The sequence below is a fragment of the Odocoileus virginianus genome, chromosome 32 (assembly GCF_023699985.2).
Source record: "Odocoileus virginianus isolate 20LAN1187 ecotype Illinois chromosome 32, Ovbor_1.2, whole genome shotgun sequence".
NCBI classification, from domain to species: domain Eukaryota; kingdom Metazoa; phylum Chordata; class Mammalia; order Artiodactyla; family Cervidae; genus Odocoileus; species Odocoileus virginianus.
This window is the reverse complement of record NC_069705.1, coordinates 28,630,839-28,651,623: the sequence shown is the minus strand read 5'-3', so window position 1 is coordinate 28,651,623 and position 20,785 is coordinate 28,630,839. Positions and strand designations below refer to the sequence as shown.

General features: G+C 44.2%; 1 protein-coding gene across 3 annotated transcripts in view; it reads right to left on the bottom strand.

The window, feature by feature from the left end:
* CENPU (centromere protein U) overlaps positions 1 to 17,358 on the bottom strand; it is a 44,904-nt gene extending 27,546 nt beyond the window's left edge. The window contains exons 1-3 of one of the 3 annotated variants that reach the window (XM_070460084.1): positions 16,561 to 16,652; positions 13,434 to 13,482; positions 10,589 to 10,706 (exon numbers count right to left, since the gene is read on the bottom strand). In XM_070460084.1, the coding sequence (XP_070316185.1) occupies positions 10,589 to 10,706; positions 13,434 to 13,482; positions 16,561 to 16,592 (199 nt within the window). In that variant the 5' untranslated portion in view covers positions 16,593 to 16,652. Of the gene's footprint in view, positions 1 to 10,588; positions 10,707 to 13,433; positions 13,483 to 16,292; positions 16,516 to 16,560; positions 16,653 to 16,941 lie in introns of those variants that run through there. The other 2 variants (XM_070460085.1, XM_070460083.1) reach the window with 2 other exon arrangements.
* Positions 17,359 to 20,785: the final 3,427 nt, after the last annotated feature.

Here is a 20,785-nt window from a genome sequence, read left to right as displayed (position 1 = left end):
AACACATCTGGAATGTATACTGAATAGTAGCAGTAGTGTTAGTAGCTCAGTCATATCCAACTCTTCGAAATACCATGGACTGTAGCCCACCAGGCTCCTCTGTCCATGGGATTCTCCAGGCAAGCATACTGGAGTGGGTTGCCATTCCCTTCTCGAAGGGATCTTCCCAACCCAGGGATTGAACTTGAGTCTCCTGCATTGTGGGCAGATTCTTTACTGTCTGAGCCACCAGTAAGGTACCAAATTGTAAATTTTAAAAAATAGAAGGACTGAAAAGAGAAAACTTAAACTTTACTGTAACACTGCCATGCCTTTATGTACATTAGGTAGATGGAGAAAAATGCCCTGAAAATCGGTCTCTAAATTACAATAACATCTTGCAACTGGATCTTTACTGTCACAAGATGGGGAAAATAGACTGAGATTCCCTAGGTTCAAGCCTTCATGGTTCTTTAACAAAACCCTGTTCTACTGAGCTCCTGTAATCAAAAGCCAGGGGAATCAGAAAGCACTTCCAACATTTTAGATGATCCCCTTTAACCTTCTCCAATTTTCAGAGGTGAAACAAAGGCTCCTCTGCTTCCCCAGAGCCTCCGAGTTTCCCAGATCCCTATGACCAATCCCAAACTCCACATTCCTATGTCCCATACACCCTTCATCACCCCTGAAGGGAGACTGACTGCCCCTAGGATAAACTCATAGTGGAACTTCCTATCAACCAGGATCAGAGAAAATACGCCCTTGAATGGAAGTGACAAACAGTGCAGGAACAGTCAGGGTACATGTGCCTTTCTCTTGAACTAATTTTGTCCAATGCAAACAAAGATGGGGCCGTATACTGAAAACAATAGTAAGTTTGTTGCAGGGTTTCAGGCCCTAACTCTGGCCTTTGACTGGGAGGATGTCCAAATAGTTCTACTATAATACTTGCTTTGGACCTGAGGAAAAGCAGAGAATGTGGGCAGCAGTCCAGTGGCATAGTACCAGCCTGACCAACCCAAACATTTTGTAATGGATGGAGACGCAGTCCCAAGTCAGGAGCCCCACCGGTATTGTGAATCCAGGGATGGGACAGAAGCCATGAAACACATGATCCATTGTGTTATTTGAAGGTATAAAAAAACCTATCAAAAATGCAATTAAATATGAAAGGGTTCAAGGAGTGACCCAAGAAGAATAAGAAAACCCAGCCTTCTTTCAGGGGCCACTAAGCGGAGGCTTTTGGAAAACTGACTAACACTGAACCCTTCAATCCCCAGGGCAAATCCCAGCTATGACAACATCTGATCAGTCAGTCTGTCCTTGATACTCTGCAGAAACTCCAGAAGGCACAATCAGGCAACAAACCCTGATGACCCAACTCCTAGAGGTGGCCTTGGGTATTTAATAATGAAGTATTTAATAATGAGCAGAAGAGAGAGCCCAACATGAGAAAGACAGGCCAGGGGTCAAGCTAAACTGACGGGGATCCTGGAGGCTCCCTCTGAGAGGTCTATCTCCATCAAGGGGGCTCTGGGTAGTTCCTGACGTGACAGGTAATAAGATGGATTTTTTAATTGATACCTGAGCCACTTACTTCCTCCTGATTTTTCAAGCAGGGCCTCTTTTCTCCAAAAGCTGCACAGTGACTGCTGTCGATGAAAAGTCTCTCATCTGTTACTTCACTGGGCTTCTCCAGTGTCAATTTGAAGTGTCTGATGTCACCTGCCTTTCTGGTTGTCCCTCGGTGTACTAATAGAGAGGGGAACCTTCTGGGCTCGCCTGGGACCAGTAAACAATTAGGATACCTCGAACAGCCCCGTATTTTGACTCTGACTACAGGAGACCAATGAAAAGAGCAAGGTCCTATTCCCAGCCATATTCTACAAGGAGTGAACCCGCATTTTGGAAACAATGCGTACCCAGGAGGGCCATCAATGCCCAACCTGAAAGAATCAGCTTTAGGCCAGAAGCCACTTACCCTAACAAGAGACAATATCCCATGAAGCTGGAAACAAAGAAGGGCTTACAATTCCTCACCCATAAATCCTTACAACACGGCCCCTCGGCGCCATGCCAGTCTCCATGCAATACTCCTATTTTCCAGGTATTAAACCAACTGGGGAAAGCAGAGCGGTACAAGACCTCAGAGCAGGAGTGGCACTGTGGCCCCTATTCACCCCCTTGTGGCCAATGCTTATAAAACATTAGCCCAACCCGAGGAGGCTAAATGGTTTACTGTGCTCAACCTCAAGATTGCTTTTCTTGTATCCAAGCCTATCCCCCCTCACAATTGTTTGACTTCCACTCAGGCCAAATGCAACAATACACTTGGACAGTATTGTCTCAGGGGTTTCAGGACAGCCCACACTTGGTCTCCCAGGCCCTAAGAAAACAACTATGGGAGACACATCTAAAAGAACGGGCTATTTTACAGTATGTACATGACATATTAATATGTACCTCACCATGGTGGTCTCAGATCCAAATACCACTTAAGTTCTTAATTTCCTTGGGGCTACAGAGCCTCTCAAAAGTACAACAAATCTCTGAGTAATGAATTAAATATCTGGTATACACTATAAACCCCAGGAATAGACAATTATCTCCATACAGAAAACAAGCTATATGTGAACCTAAGCACTGCAAATATCTGCCTGCAACGCAGCAGACATGAGTTTGATTAGTCAGGAAGATCCCATGGAGAGGGAAATGGTAACCCACTCTGAAATTTTTGCCTGGGAACTTTCAAGGGCAGAGGAGCCTGGCGAGCTGCAGCCTACCAGGTCTCAAAAGAGCTGAATACGACTTAGCAACTAAACAATGACAGTAACTCCAAAACAAAGAAACATCTCTGTTACCTGAGGAAACCAAAGCTGAAAAAGACACATGTACCCCAATGTTCACTGCAGCACTATTTACAATAGCTAGAACATGGAAGCAACCTAGATGTCCACTGACAGATGAACAGATAAAAAGCTATAGCTGCCGGCTCAGCAGTAAAGAATCAGCCTACAATGCAGGAGATGCAGGTTTGATCCCTTAGTCAGAAGATGCCCTGGAGGAGGGCATAGCAACCCACTCTAGTGTTCTTGCCTAGAGAATCCCATGGACAGAGGAGCCTGGCAGGTTGCAGTCCATAGAGTTGGACATGACTGAAGAGACTAACCAGCAGCCGCAGCAGTATACACAATGGAATATTCAGTTCAGTCGCTCATTCGTGTCTGACTCTTTGCAACCCCATGGACTGCAGCACACCAGGCTTCCCTGTCCTTCACCAACTCCCAGAGCTTGCTCAAACTCATGTCCATTGAGTCAGTGAAGCCATCCAGCCACCTCATCCTCTGTCGTCCCCGTCTCCTCCTGCCCTCAATCTTCCCAGCATCAGGGTCTTTTCCAATGAGTCAGGTCTTTGCATCAGGTGGCCAAAGTATTGGTGTTTCAGCTTCAGCATCAGTCCTTCCAATGAGTATTCAGGACTGATTTCCTTTAGGATGAACTGGTTGGATCTCCTTGCAGTCCAAGGGACTCTCAAGAGTCTTCCCCAACACCACAGTTCAAAAGCATCAATTCTTTGATGCTCAGCTTTCTCTATGGTCCAACTCTCACATCCATACATGACCACTGGAAAAACCATAGCTTTGACTAGACAGACCTTTGTTGGAAAAGTAATGTCTCTGCTTTCTAGGTTTGTCGTAGCTTTTATTCCAAGGAACAAGCGTCTTTTTTAATTTCATGGCTGCAGTCACCATCTGCAGTGATTTTGGAGCCCAAGAAAATAAAGTCTGTCACTGTTTCCATTGTTTCCCCGTCTATTTGCCATGATGTGATGAGACTGGATGCTATGATCTGAGTTTTTTGAAAGTTGAGTTTTAAGCCAGCTTTTTCACTTTCCTTTCACAATGGAAAGCAGAAATTTGGAAAGTAATATTTCACAATGGAATACTACTCAGCCATAAAAAGGAACACATTTGAGTCAGTTCTAATGAGGCAGATGAACCTAAAGCCTATTATACAAAGTGAAGTAAGTCAGAGAGAGAAAAACAAATACTCTATACTAACATGTATATATGGAATCTAGAAAGATGGTACTGATGAAATTATCTGCAGGCTAGCAATGGAGAAGCAGACATAGAGAACAGACTTATGGACGTGGGGCTGGGGGGAGAAGGAGACGGTGAGATATATGGAGAGAGCAGCATGGAAGCCTCCATCACCATTTGTAAAAGAGCCAAGGGAATGTGCTGCACGACTCAGGGAACTCACACAGGGGCTCTGTATCAAGCTAGAGGGGTGGGATGGGAGGGAGATGGAGGGAGGTTCAAAGTGGGGGATATATGTGTCCTTATGGCTGATTGATGATGTCTGGCAGAAACCAACACAATTCTGTAAAGCAATTATCCTTCAATTAAAAATTTTTAAAAAAAGACATCTCTACCTTTTTCCACATGGTAGGATTTTGTAGAGTTTGGATTCCAAAATTTGGGCCAATGGCTAAGCCTCTGTATCAAGTCACTAATGCTCAGATAGAGAAGCGTTACTTTAGAATGAGGAACAGGAAAAAGCTTCACGTGATTATCAACCAGACCCTCACCAGAGCCCCCGCTCTCAGTCACCCCGATCTGAAAACACCATTCATCCTGTATGTGGCTGAAAAGCAAGGCAAGGCTCTGTGGTTCTTATACAGAAGCTGGAGAAGATTCTGAGCCTGTTGGGCATTTTTCCAAATAACTAGATTTCATGGCCCAAGGTTGGCCTGGCTGTCTCCACGCAGTAGCTGCCACCGCTTTATAACTGGAAGAAGCTAACAAGCTTACTTTTGGACAGCAGCAGAAGTCCAGTCCCGTCATCAAGTACAAGGGATTCTGGAGATTACAGGTCACTACTGGCTAACTGAAGGCCGTCTTACTAATACCACACGGTGATCCTTGAATCATGAGAACTAACCTACAAAACTTTCCATACCCTCAACTTGGCTATGCTTAAGCCTGATGAGAGCCCACAGCCAACAGATTCTTGCCTCAGAACCCTTGACCAGGTTTATTTCTGTAAATCTAATCTAAGAGACTAAGCTACAGAAAACCAAGGACGAATGGTTTACTGACAGCAGTAGCTTTATTAAGGATGGAGTCAGGAGGGCAGAAGATACTATCGTGACTGCTCAGAGTATCCGAGAAGCAAAACCTTTCCCGGCCTACACTTCAGCCCAGAAGACTGAACTGACAGCTCTAACCTGAGCCTTAACCCTACAGAAAGGATAAATTATAAATATATACACAGACTCAAAATATGCCTTCCATGCTTTACATGCTAGTGGAGCTATCGGGAAAAAAAGAGAACTTATAAGTACAAGAAATTCCTCTATAAAGTATGAGGCTGAGATTTTGCATTTCATAGAAGCAGCTCAAAAACCAAAATACACAGCAGTCATTCACTGCCACAAGCGTCAAAAGGGAATTTCTCAAATTATCCAAGGAAACAACTGGGCAGATTGGGATGCAAAGAAAGCAGCTCTGATGCCCATAACAGAAATGGCATTGTTCCCACCCCTTGCCCCTTCTACCATTATACTCAGATACTCAATTTCCAGAGACCTGGGAACAAGACCAAGGGGGAACAAAGGGTACAGTTGAGCGCAATTGTGGGATAGTTTGAGTATTCTTTGGCATTTTCTTCTTTCGGACTGGAATGAAAACTGAATGTTTCCAATATTGTGGCCACTGCTGAGTTTTCCAAATTTGCTGGCATATTGAGTGCAGCACTTTCACAGCATCATCTTTTAGGATTTGAAATAGCTCGGCTGAAATTCCATCATCTCTACTAGCTTTGTTCATAGTAATGTTTCCTAAGGCCCACTTGACTTCACACTCCAGGATGTCTGGCTCTAGATGAGTGATCACACCATTGTGGTTTCCAAGTCATTAAGACCTTTTCTGTACAGTTCCTCTGTGTATTCTTGCCACCTATTCTTAGTATCTTCTGCTTCTATTAGGTCCATACCATTTCTGTCCTTTATCACGCCCATTTTTGAAAGAAATATTCCCTTGGTATCTCCAATTTACCTGAAGAGATCGTTAGTCTTATCCATTCTATTGTTTTCCTCTATTTCTTTGCATTGCTCACTTAAGACGGCTTTCTTGTATCTCCCTGCTGTTCTTTGGAACTCTGCGTTCAGATGGGTATATCTTTCCTTTTATCCTTTGCCTTTTGCTTCTCTTTTCTCAGCTATTTGTAAAGACTTCTCAGACAACCATTTTGCCTTGCTGTGTTTCTTTTTCTTGGGGACGGTTTTGGTCACTGCCTCCTGTACACTGTTATGAACCTTTGTCCATAGTTGTTCAGGCACTCTATCAGATCTAATCCCTTGACTCTATTTGCCACTTCCACTGTATAATCATAAGGGTTTGATTTAGGTCATACCTGAATGGCCTAGTGGTTTTTCTTACTTTCTTTAAGTTTGAATTTGGCAATAAGGAGTTCATAATCTGAGCCCAAAGAAGGGCAATGCCAAATGTTCAACTGTTCAAACTGCAGCACGACTGCACTCATTTCACACACTAGCAAGGTAATGCTCAAAATCCTTCAAAGCTAGGCTTCAACAATACATGAACAGAGAACTTCCACATATACAAGCAGGATTTAGAAAAGGCAGAAGAACCAGAGACCAAACTGCCAATATTCGTTGGATCACAGAAAAAGCAAGGGAATTTCAGAAAAACATCTACTTCTGTTTCATAGACTATGCTAATGCTTTTGAATGTGTGGATCACAACAAACTGCGGAAAAAAATCTTAAAGAGATGGGAATACCAGACTACCTTACCTGTTTCCTGAGAAACCTGTATACAGATCAAGAAGCAACAGTTAGAACCGGACATGGAACAATGAACTGATCCAAAACTGGGAAAGGAGTACGTCAAGGTTGTATATTACCACCCTATTTATTTAACTTACATGCAGAGTACATCATGCAAAGTGACGGGCTGGATGAAGCTCAAGCCAAAATCAAGACTGCTGGGAGAAATATCAATAACCTCAGATATGTAGATGACACCACCCTTAAGGCAGAAAGCAAAGAAGGACTAAAGAGCCACTTGATGAAGGTGAAAGAGGAGAGTGAAAAAGCTGGTTTAAAACTCAGCATTCGAAAACTAAGATAATGGCATCTGGTCCCATCACTTCATGACAAATAGATGGAGAAACAATGAAAACAGGGACAAACTTTCTTTACTTGGGCTTCAAAATCACTGCAAATGGTGACTGCAGCCATGAAATTAAAAGATGCTCCTCCTTGGAAGAAAGGCTATGACCAACCTACAAAGTATATTAAAAAGCAGAGAAATCATTTTGCTGATAAAGGTCCACAAACTTATGGTTTTTCCAGAAATCATGTGTGGATGTGATAGTTGGACCACAAAGAAGGCTGAGCACTGAATAATTGATGCTTTTGAACTATGGTGTTGGAGAAGAGTCTTGAGAGTCCCTTGGACAGCAAGGCGATCAAGCCAGTCAATCCTAAAGGAAATCAACCCAGAATATTCATTGGAAGGAAGCTAAAGAAGCTCTAATACTTTGGCCACCTGATGCGAAGAGCTGACTCATTGGAAAAGACCCTGATGCTGGGAAAGATTGAAGGAAGGAGGAGAAGGGGACGACAGAGGATGAGATGGTTGTATGGCACCACCGACCCAATGGACATGAGTTTGAGCAAGCTCTGGGAGATGGTGAAGGACAGGGCAGCCTGGCGTGCTGCAGTCCATGGGGTCGCAAAGAGTCAGACACGACTGAACAACATCACTTCACGTTGGTCGGAATGGCCATCATCAAAAAAATCTGCAAAGAATATATGCTGGAGAGGATGTGGAGAAAAGGATACAATCCTACACTGCTGGTGGGAATGTGAATTAATATAGGCACTAAGGAGAATGGTATGGAGATTCCTTAAAGAACTAGGAAAAAACTACCATATGACCCAGTAATCCTACTTCTGGGCATATACCCTGAGAAAACCCTAATTCAAAAGGACACATGTACACCAATGTTCACTGCAGCACTATTTACAATAGACAGGACATGAAAGAAACCTAGATATCCATCGACAGATGAGTAGATAAAGAAGGTGTAGTACATATATACAACAGAGTATTATTCAATCATCAAAATGAACACATTTGAATCAGTTAAAAGCGAGGAGGATGAATCTAGACCCTGTGAAGTAAGTCAGAAAAACAAACATCATATATTACAGCAGAAACTAACACAACATTGTAAAGCAATTATCCTCCAATTAAAAATAAATTAAAAAAATAAAGAAACATACAGGAATGATCATCGCAGTAGCAGCATTGTTCCAAATAACGAAAAAAACAATTATTCTTTCAAGATTAGTTTGCATGACTAATATGTGGTATTATCATACAATGTAGCAACTCACACCAATGGAAATGAACAAACAACCACTACCTATAGCTGTTTAGGGGCTTTCCTGGTAGGTAGTTGGCAAAGAATCCGCCTGCAATGCAGGAGACCCTGGTTCGATTCCTGGGTCAGGAAGATCCGCTGGAGAAGGGATAGGCTACCCACTCCAGTATTCTTGGGCTTCCCTTGTAGCTCAGCTGGTAAAGAACCTGCCTGCAATGTGGGAGACCTGGGTTTGATCCCTGGGTTGGGAAGATCCCCCAAAGAAGGGAAAGGCTACCCACTCCAGTATTCTGGCCTGGAGAATTCCATGGACTGTATAGCCCATGGGGTTGCAAAGAGTTGGACAGAACTGAGCAACTTTCACTTTTCATAGCTGTTTAGATGATTTCACAAAAGGAAATAAGTTAGCAAAAGAGCCAGAAAAGAACACATAACGTGTGATAAGAGAGAACACATAACGTGTGAGAGCATTTATATAAAGCTCAAAAGCAGGCAAAACTAAAACAAAATGTTAGAAAGATGACGGGATCACTTTACATCCAGAAGGAGGGAAGAGCACTGAGTACCAGGACACACAAGAGGGCTTCAATCACAGTGGCAACATTCTGCTTCTGAATCTTGGAGGTGATACCTAGGTGAGTGTTTTCTAGTAACTTCCTGGGCAGTATGCTAAGAGAAGTCAGTCAGACAGAGGAAGACAGATACTGTATGACATCACTTATATGCAAAACGCAAAAACACAACCAACTAGTGAATGTAACATCAAAGAAGCAGACTCCCAGATACAGAGGAAAAACCAGTGGTTTGCCAGCGGGGAGAGGAGCGGGGCGGTACAGAGGAGGGGGATGAGAGGTGCAAATATGGGTGTGACCAGGCTCAGGGGTGCTATACAACACCGAGAATACAGCCAAGATTTTGTAGTAACTGTAAATGGAAAGCAAGCCTTAAAATTGTGTAAGACAATTTTTAATTAAAAATAGATTTTGATAAAAAGAAAATGAGGCCTATCCAAACAATGGACTATTGAACTATAAGAATTTTTAGGAATGAAGAACTGATACTTACTACCATGTAGATGAACCTTGAAAATACTACCCTAAATGAAAGACGCTAGTCACAAATGACCACATACATCGTGTATGAATCTATTTAAATATTCAGGACAGACAGACTCACGGAGACAAGAAATAGGTTCATGGTTGCCAAAGGGCTCCAGAGAAATTACTAACGGGCGTGGAGTTTCTTTCTGGGATGATTAAAACATCTTGGAATGGAAAACAGTGAAGGTTGTACCATCTGTGACTACACTAAAACTGAACTGAACCGTACACTTTAAAACGGTGAATTGATTGGCATGTGAATTATATCTCAATTTTTAAAATTACAATTTCTTTTAGATTCAGACCTTTTACATTTAGATTTCTTTTAGCTAAGAAATTAGAACACTTTATCAGGTCATTGTAACAGATGTTCTGATAATGATTACTTTTCATCATGCCAAAAGTACAGTATTTTCTTTTATTAACAAAAATTAGACTCAAAATACTAGATACCAAATAAAAAGTACGTGAGAAGGTTTATGTTGTCAAAATTCCCTTGAAACTTACTCCTACAAAAAATATCTGATCACTGCTGTTCGAGATGTGGAACCAGCACTTTCTATACCATTTCTGGCCTCTGGAGCGGCCAGTGACAACAGAGAGCAGGCCCACCTGGACAGGTCACACCCCCCTTCCTGGTCCGCCAGGTGGCAGCCCTGTCCCCCAAACACTCCTGGACCCACAGGCGAAGCTCTCCCGCAGCATCCTCTGGCTTCTGGTGTCCAAGAGAAGAAAAAATATCCCTCTGCTCCTCCCTAAGCTAAAGCCCTTTCCGTGTGACTACTGGAGGTAAAAAGTGAGAAATGTTAGTCTACATCCCTCTTGTTACAAAGCCCTGTAACAGGAACCCTAACCTGGCCGGCTGGCTGACCAGCGTTACCAGCAGAGCCCCACTTTTTCTTAGTTTCAGGGTACCTAGAAGTGAGAAAAATTAATTCAAATTATCAAATACTCCCCAGAACACTAGTCATGTGGGGACCACCTTGCTTTTGTATACAAAGGCATTTCTACATTTTTATTAGTAACTAGCCTAAATGCTGTTGCTCGAAGTACTTTAAAGTTTTCAGAATATAGATTGAAAACACTAACCAAAGGTTTCATAGGAGTCTTCATCTTTCTCATTTTCGCCCAGCCTGCTGAGGCTTGAGAACTGAGAATCATCAGGAAAATCAAAGACATCCAGAGGCTTGTGCATCTGGCCCGCTTTCTGAAAGTGAACAAAGTTCAAAGTCACTGAACTGGCCATACCGAACAAGAACATCAATAAGCCAACCTACGTGGCAAGGACACTGCTGCTCCCGCCAGTGCCCAAGGAGCGAGCCCTCGCACTCCCTTGGGGGCAGAGTCTCTTCTGGTGATCTAAGGCGGGGTGGCGGAACTTTTCTAGAAAGGACCAGGGGGTAAATACAGTTGGCCACTGAGCAACATGGGTTGGGGCGCCCAGCCTCCGCACGGTGGAAAATCCTCGTACGACCCTGGCAGCTGGCCTCGTCAGAGGTTCCATATGCGGGGGTTTCAACCAACTGTGAATAGTGTAGAACCTACTACTGAGAACAATCCGGGTAGAGTGAACCCTCCCAGCTCAAACCTGTGTTGTTCGAGGGGCCCTTGTACCCAAGACCGCGGACCGTGAGGCTCTGCGGCCGCTCAGCTCAGCCATTGCGGTGTGGAAGCAGACAGGGCGGTGCAGAAAGAGCGGCACAGTTGGGCTGCAATACAGCCTCATGGAGCCTGAAATCTGAGCTCCATGCTTTCACATGCCATGAGATAGTCTTCTTTGATTTTACTTCAGTCATTTAAAAATATAAAAACCATCCTTAGCTCACAGGGCCACAGGTCACAGCCAGCCACTCCTGAACCACCAGGGGGTTGCTCTCCAGAAACAGCCACTTACCCCAAAGCTCCCGAAAGCTTTTAGGTCCGTGAACCAAGGTAAAGTGGAAGTGGTCAAACAGGAGATGTGAACAACCACATTTTAGGAATCAATGAACTAAAATGGACTGGAATGGGTGAATTTAATTCAGATGACCATTATATCTACTATTGTGGGCAAGAATCCCTTAGAAGAAACGGAGTAGTCAACAAAAGTCAACAACATCATAGTCAACAAGAGAGTCTGAAATGCAGTACTTGGGTGCAATCTCAAAAACGACAGAATGATCTCTGTTCATTTCCAAGGCAAACCATTCAATATCACAGTAATCCAAGCCTATGCCCCGAACAGTAATGCTGAAGATGAAGTTAAATGCTTCTGTGAAGACCTACGAGGCCTTCTAGAACTAACACTAAAAAAAAAAAAAAAAAGGTCCTTTTCATCACAGGGGACTGGAATGCAAAAGTAGGAAGAGATACCTCGAGTAACAGGCAAGTTTTGCCATGGAGTACAGAATGAAGCGGGGCAAAGGCTAACAGAGTTTTGCCCACGCTAGTCATAGCAAACACCTCTTCCAATAACACAAGAAATGACTCTACACATGGACATCACCAGATACTGAAATCAGATTGATTGAACTCCTTATCACAAAATTCAGACTTAAATTGAAGAAAGTGGGGAAAACTACTAGACATTCAGGTATGACCTAAATCAAATCCCTTATGATTATACAGTGGAAGTGACAAATAGATTCAAGGGAATTAGATCTGATAAAAGTGCCTGAAGAACTATGGATGGAGGTTTGAGACACTGTACAGGAGTCGGTGATCAAGAGCATCCCCAGGAAAAAGAAAGGCAAAAAAGCAAAATGGTTGTCTTAGGAGGCCTTACAAATAGTGAGGAGAGAAGAGAAGCTAAAGGCAAAGGAGAAAAGGAAAGATATACCCATCTGAGTGCAGAGTTCCAAAGAACAGCAAGGAGAGATTAAGAAAGTCTTCCTCAGTTTTGAGGATACACAGGGGTAAAAAGTCCTAAGTGCAGGAAAGAGATTGGGCTTACAGGGCAATATACTAATAAGCTCCATGAAGACTGCCCCTCACATCCTCATGAAAGACCACAACACACAGAAAATTAGAAAAAAACATTCAGTAGCTCTGGACAATGTGAAGGGAGCCATTAACAGACAAGAAAATGTGAGGAAATTCTGGAGAAGAAATACAGAAGACGGAATAAGACAGAGAGAAACACAGACTCACACTCACAGACCCTCAGTGAGAAACCACTCGAGGGGTGTGTGGGGCGAGAAGGGGCGCTGACGGGTCCTCTGGCCTCCCTGAGCAGAGGGGCCCTCAGCCCTGGATGGCAGCTGCCTTCCTGGGAAAAGGACAGGAAGCTGGAGAAAGCCATCCAGAGAATGAGCGGGCTGCGGTGGGGGCGCAGAGGGATCCCAGGGCTTTCCAGGGGAGAAGAGGGCCCCCTCCAAAGCCAGGGGCCCAGGGGAGCAGCGGGAGACACCCTCCAAGAGAGAGAACCAGGGGCGGGGCACAGAGCAGGGAGAACCCCCAAGCAGACACTGCCTGAAATGTTTCATGTGAATCTCTAAGGCCAGCTCGACAAGTCACTGGAAAATAATATGAAGTGAGCTGGGAGTATTAAAGAAATGCACCTGCCTTCACATACATTTATTTCTAAGACTCACCACACCCTAAAATAAAAATACCATGTGAGTAAAACTATATGGAATATGATGAGATCATAATTGTGGAAAAGTGTAACAACATGGAGAAATGGCCACAAGTGAAAAAAGCAAAATACAGAACACTATACAATTTTTAAACAATGTCAATTATCAAAATGAAAATGAAACCAACCTAAGCCTAGAAAGAGATTCAAAATGTTAATGCTTTCTCCCTTGTACTGGAAAGAACAGGAGGAAAAAGAATATACTTTTCCACTACAAGAAAACAGAGCTTACTAAGTCTACGGAATACTGAGTCTCCCACAAAATGTTATTTTGCATTTTCAATTACGAGCATATTAAAATATATAACGATAACTTACATCTTTCATGGAATGTGTTCTTCCTGCATGGTTCTTCGAAAATCTCGCACTAGGAAACAGCAAACACACACATGAGTTAGGAAATACTTAAAAATAACTGAGGAAACACTGGAACTGGCAATGCAGTCCAAGTATTTTATTTCCAAGTTACTCTCCTTGTTAGCTGCACTAACAATGTGCAGGTGATGAAATTTAGCTAATGGCAAATCTCTTAGAAAGCAGAACCCATATTTCACACACATAAATAATTTATAGGCCAAATCATACTACCCACATATAATTAGCATAGCTCTGCCCTCAGGACACAGAGAACTCCTAAGCCTGCAGTCACCCGTGTCTCTGAAGTTCCATCAACAGCCAAGGCTGGCGTCCTGCAGAAATGTGCTAGAGAGGTGCCTCTTCCTTAAGACCTGGACCCCGCTGCATCCCGTGCCTGGCTCTCTCACACACGTGTTCTCATTTAGCTCCTTAACAGTCCTCCAGGTAGAAGTGAATCCCTCCACCCAGAAGCGTATTTGCCCAAAGCTGCAGGTGGCTGGGAAGGAGGGAAGCCTGTGATAAAATCTGCTATCAGTCCACACCCAGAGCTGCCCTCTTCCCTCCCCTTCAAGATCCCTCCAGAGGGCATCAGGATGAAAGGATAAAGTTGCATCTTTAATCAGCTTACGTAAACCAGATGTCACAACAGAGAGCTGAACAAAAAGTGAAAATAAGAGACACAGCAAACACTCCGCCAGTGACTGTGTACTCCAGCGTGGCGCCGAACAGGACACCCTGCACAGACCCCCACTTTCAAATGCACCCTGCACACACCCGTTAGCAGAGGGCAAAGTCCATTTAGCGTCTGAATGAGTAATTTTTTACCTATCTCTTTATGTGATATAACTTCAAACTTCAGAGAAAAATTGTGAGAAGAGTCTGAGAACCTTCTGTACACCCTTTACCCCACTTCACCAACTGTTCACATTTTGTCTCACTGGCTTCCTGTGTCTGTGGATGGTAATCTGGGGATACAGGTGTGTCTTTTCTAAGAGGGCATTATTCTGTGTAGTCACAACACAATTTCCAAAGCAAGAAATTTAACACTGACATAATTGTTTAATTTACAGTCCCTATCCAAATGTTACCAATTGCCCTGTCATGTCCTTTAAGGTTTCCCCCAGCATTTCCCCCCCCCCAGCATTTTTAAAAATTTCTTTTGCTGTTGTTTCCTTAAAATTTTTTTTTCTTGTTCTAGCATTTTTTAAAAGGAAATACAAGAGGATGTAATATTAAGACTTCTTAAAACTTGTGTTGCATCATATGTACACATTTGTGTACCCATTGTGATGTAAAACATTATTACTGTGAATTACAGTGAAAAGATAAAGTTGCAAAACTGAAGAGTGGTTCCCAAACATCAGGAATCAGAATCACCTGGAAGGCTATTAAGACTGCTTGGCTCCAACTCCAGAGTGGCTGATTCAATAAACCTGGGATGGCCCCTGAGAGAACCTGCATTGCTAACAAGCTCCCAGGGCTGCTGATGCTGGTCAAGACACCACAATTTGAAAAACCAATCCTTTATTTGATTCTCAGACCCAAAAAAGATGATGGAGCAGATATTCGTTTTATAGCCTCTATGATTCTGGGGTTCAGAAAAGTTAACTGACATCACTGGTCACACAGCCAAGTAACAGGACTAGAAGCCAGATCATATAAGGTCTTAACCCACTCTTTCCTGCCTTGTCTGTGCTCAACAATGTGGTCAAGTTTCCTCCTCACCTTAGGCTAGGAGGGAGGTGAGGCTACCAAAAGATAGAAACCTCTGTGATAACACATGGAAAAGATTTTGGTGTAGGCATACTGGTGCGTTTCAGGGGGAGGGATGGACAAATTTCCTGAGTCTCAATCAAAGGCAAAAATGCTATATGTGTGTGTACCGCAGGTGGGGAGGGGGGGTTGGGGGGGGCAGGGGAGGGAGAGAGAAACCCCCTAATGGAGTAGCTGATAAAGTTCACCTCTCATAGATCAGTTGGTCAAGAATCTGCCTGCAATGCAGGAGATCCGGGTTCGATTCCTGGGTTGGGAAGATCCCCTGGAGGAGGAAATATCAACCCACTCCAGTATTCTTGTCTGTAGAATCCCATGGACAGAGGAGGCTACAGTCCATGGAGTTTCAAGAGTCAGACATGACTTAGCGACCAAACCACCAACACCACGTGTCAGCTGAGTTTCAAGCATCTTATTCTTTCCCAATCCTCCTCTCTACTAGGGGAGTCTGGTCCTACCCGCTGGCCACAGGAGCCTAGTCTGTTTACCCCACCACCCTGCTCTGTCCTGCTCCAGCGTGTCCCCTGCACTGTTTGGCTCTCCTGCACCCTCACGCTGCATCTTACAAACTGCCCCTTCTCCAGAGCCCTCCCACCGCCCAGGTGGGACTCCTCCGGCCTTAAGAACCAGCCAAGGCCCCAAGCCAGGCCCAGGTAGGGCCTTGGATGTGCTTCAAACACCTCCAGAGACGCTTTCCAATGAATCCGAGAAAAATAACGTTTTAGAGAGCAGATAGGCAACGTATTTAAAGCATGTCCTTTCAGCTTTAAAAAAAAAAAAGTTTGAACTATCCTGGCTGGAGTCCACCCCTTTAAAAATAACAAGCGGCAGCTTGGATTCCCCCCGCCGACTTATTTCAGTTTTACAGTGTGTGGTTTGTTACAAAAACAAGCAGGGTCTCGAAAATAATACTGACTCCAGTTCGAGTGTCAATGCTAGTATTCTTGCTAGAAGGTGAATTCTGCCAAGTAGTAGGTACTCCTTAAGTTACTATTCGTGGGACAGTTTGTTTCAGAACACCTGGCGTCTACTTTAGAGCACGTTTACCCGCACAAAGTAAGGGGACGCTAGCCGACGCCTCTCCCCGCAGCCAGACACGGATGTAAGCGGACGCCTTTCAACCTCCCCGCAATCCTGTCACGGTGGGGACATTTATTATCCCCACTTTACAGAAAGGCCCCGGGCGGCCAGTCGCTCGGACACGGTGCGCAGAGGCAGAGCCACGAAACGAGCAGCTCCGAGAGGCCCAAGCCCAGAGGAAGAGGAAAACAAAGGGGGGACCCAGGCGGCTCTCCCGACGGCCCTCAGAACTTACTGCGACAGCCGCGCAGGCCGCTGACGATCCATTCCAGCCCGCTGCGCTTGCCGCCGACGCAAAAACTCCCGCCAAGCCTCGCGCTACTCCCCGGCGGCCAATCCGGGACGAGAATGCAGGCACGCCGCGCCCCGCCCCGCCCCTCGCCCCGCCCCTCGACTCCGGCCCCGGCCCTATCCCCAGCCCGGCCCCGCCCACCCTAGCCCCGCCTCCAGTCCCCCGGCCCCGGCCCCAGGCCTTGGAAGTCTGCGGGCCAGGGCTCCTCCCCATCCTAAAGCGCTAGAGAAAACGCAGCCTGGAATATGCGAGAACAGAGCTGGAGTCCACGCCTTACAACCAGTTGCTGACGGTCCCCGCCCCTCCGAGACGCTAAATCCTTACCTGGTTTTCCTGCCTATCCGTCCGCCGCGCAAGATTTCCGCCAGGGCCCGCCCCCAGGTTGGGGAAGGGAGGAGCCAGTGCCGGAAAGCTACCTAAGAGCGAGCGCGCCGCCGAGGGGCGGATCCGAACCCGGGGTCCGCGCGCAGGGTGCTTAGGCGCCTGCGCAGTTATCTGGTGTGGTGCACTGAAAATAGACAGGGTTAGACTTTCAGTCGCTGGTACTGAATCAGATGTGTGAGCTTGGCTTATCATTTTATTTCTACCCCAGTGTTTTCATTCGTAGAAGGGGAGGGACCCCTTCTAATATGCTCTGATTCTCTGCTTTCTCTTTAAAAACGTACAATCCTGCAAAAGAATGATGTTGGACCCTTTATCATACCATAAATAAAAATGAACTTAAAATGGATCAAAGACCTAACTATAAGAGCTGAAACTCGTAGAAGAAAACACAAGGTAAAGGCTTCATGATATTGGATCTGGCCATAATTTATTGGATGTGACGCCAAAAGCACAGTTTGGGATGATGAAAAAGTTCTGGAAATGGATAATAGTGGATGGCTGCATAACAGTGTGAATCACTTAAGTAGTGCCACTATACTGTACAGTTAAAAATGGTTAAAATGCTAAGCTTTATGTCACGTACATTTAACCACAATAGAAAATTATGTTTCATGCACACACAAGAATATAGCACATATAATATAAAAATAAAAATGACCACCTGGGAGTTCCTTGGTGTCTTACTGGTTAGAACTCAGCACTTTCAGAGGTCCAGGTTCCATCCCTGGTTGAAGAACCATCCAGCATGCCTCACAGTACAGCCAAAATACTAAACTAAATAAATAAATACAAATTAAGAATGAAATAAAATGGTTGGAACTTTTAAAAGCTTTAACAACAACAAAAAAGAGCACCCATGTGCTCATCAGTGGATTAGGAAATTAATAACAGTCATTCCTTCCAAGGATAACCACTCTTCTGATTTTGTGTTTCTCATTTCCATGTTTTTTCTACCTTGATATATATCCCTAAATGATGTATTAATTATTGTATGTCTTAAACTTTATATAAATGATATTTAGTAAGTATTTTGGAAGTGCTCTTTCTTACTCAAAGCTGTGATTTTGGGGTTTATCCACATTGATGCAGGCAGCTGTCATTCATTCATTTTCATTGTCTTTAGAATGTATTAAGTAAATATACCACGTTGTACTAATCCATTCTCCCGGATATGGAAACATCAGTTGTTTTCAGTCTTTTTGCTGTTGCCAACAATGCCACACTAAACATTCCTGCAAGACACTTATTCCAAACCTAAGTGTCTTGCAGTCACATACCTAAGAGACAAGGATAGATTCAGTAGTAGTATTATTGCCTCATGGGATAAAGACATTTTCAGCTTTACATAAGAATGCCAATTTTTACACAGTTTTGTTGACTATATAATTTATACCCCCATCAGCAATATATAAAAGTGCCCTTGACGCCACATACTTGTCAGTATTTAGAATTTTCAGGATTTAAACATTTTTCCTTGACTAGCAAGTTGAAATGGTATCCTACTGTGTTCTTGATTTGTATTTCCCTTAAGTTGGTCTCTTTTCTTTGTTTACAGGTCCTTCCTGATTCCTCTTCAGTGAAACACCTGTTCACCCCACTTAGGAATCGTTTGGGCAATTGCCACAGAAGAATAAATCATCTTTGTGGTTTTGAAGGTAGTTCCCCGCTGATGCATAGAAATAGGGTTCCTGGAATCACTGGAAGCTGTTAACCCATAAAAGTGTGGAAAGCTAGCTCAATTTCCCAGGAAAGGGGTTACAGTCAAAGCTTTTGCACTTATGGAGCTGAAAAAAAGAAGCTACCCAAGTGTTAAGACAAGAAGAGGTTCAGTGCTCTGGGTGGAGATAAAAATTCAACCCAAGTAGGTTTAAATGCTAAAAGAATTTATGAGCTCGTGTCACTGAAAAGTCCAGTGGCAAGATGGCTTCGAGGTGGCTCACTTTGACCTACAGGGTGGAGAAGGCCCCAGGGCTCTGAATCTATTTCCTTGCCCTTCTGGAGCCTGAGCTTTTCCCCCAGCCTGGGTGCTGTCACCATCATCATCACCCGGATTTAGTGAGCATTTACTATGATCCAGGCATCATTCTAAGTGTTCAGCATCTATGAACACATTTCATCTTCCCAATAACCCGCTGTGATAGGCACCAGAACCTCACCCTGAACCTTAGTGAGGAGACTAAGGAGCAGCCCCCATGGAGGAAGTGGTTGTGGTTGTGCTAGATCTGAGGACTGTCCGGGAGCCTGCACCCAGCAGCTCATCCATGTTTCACATTGGAATTCCATCCTTCAGAGAAAGCCAGCTATGTCCCAGCAATCTCAGAAAAAGATGTACTCTAATTTTACCAGCTTGCATCACATACGCACCTGTGTTAGTCAGAGTTCCAGAGAGAAAGAACCAATAGGATGTGCACTGGGGTTGTGGAGAAGTAACAACAGGGTGGGGTGGGGCGGGGTGTTGGACAGGACTGGAAACAGAAGCCAGCAGGTCTAGGGCCCCAGGGAGGGACCTGGAGCCACGTGAGGAAGCTCAGAGGTGCTGCAGGGTACCTACGGGCCCGATCATTGAGCTATGTAATATACTTTGATGTTTGGAGAATTAAAGAAAAATAAAAACTGTTGCTTTTCTGATATAAATACAGAAAATAAAGAACTACAAAACAGTCTGGATCCTTGGGATAAACGGAGTGGTTAGGTATGGACGCTTCTCTGCAGAAATATATCTTCCTTGTGGAGTAGGTTGATCTATATATTAGTTCTATCAGTTCAGTTCAGTTGCTCAGTTGTGTTCAACTCTTTGCAACCCCATGGACTGCATGCCAGGCCTCCCTGTCCATCACCAACTCCTGGAGTTTACTTAAACTCATGTCCATCAAGTTGGTGATGCCATCCAATCATCTCATCCTTCGTCATACCCTTTTCCTCCCACCTTCAATCTTTCCCAACAGCAAGGTCTTTTCAAATGAGTCAGCTCTTCGCATCAGGTGGCCAAAGTATTGGAGTTTAAGCTTCAGCATCAGTCCTTCCAATGAATATTCAGGACTGATTTCCTTTAGGATGGACTGGTTTGATCTCCTTGCAGTCCAAGGGACCCTCAAGAGTCTTCTCCAACACCACAGTTCAAAAGCATCAGTTCTTTGGCTCTCAGCTTTCTGTATAGTCCAACTCTCACATCCATACATGGCTATGGAAAAACCATAGCTTTGACTAGATGGACCTTTGTCGGCAAAGTAATGCCTCTGCTTTTTAATATGTGTCTAGGTTGGTCATAGCTTTTCTTTCATGGAGCAAGTGTCTTTTAATTTCATGGCTGCACTCACCATCTGCAGTTATTTGGGAGCCCCCCCAAATAAAGTCTGTCACCATTTCCACTATTTCCCCATCTGTTTGCCATGAAGTGATGGGACTGGATGCCACGATCTTAGTTTTCTGAATGCTGAGTTTTATATCCTGGAATTACTAGCTTGATGTTTAAGTAAAGTATAAATGAGAATATTATTATTTATCTTATAGATTATCATAAAGATAAGAGATAAAGAATTTGGAGGTCCCTAGACAGATAGAGTCTGGCAGGCTACAGTCCATGGGGTCGCAAAAGAATCGGACACGACTTACTGACAAAGCAAGGCGGAAGGGCTTGCCACTTCTCACTGAGCCTCCGCTCTTTGCTGGTAGCGCCTTCCGACGAATGTGCTGTTCTGAGCTACGTCCACTAGAGGGCAGCAGGGGAACGGGACTGGAGACTAAACACAACCGGAGATCAGAGCTACTTCCTTATGTTCACTGT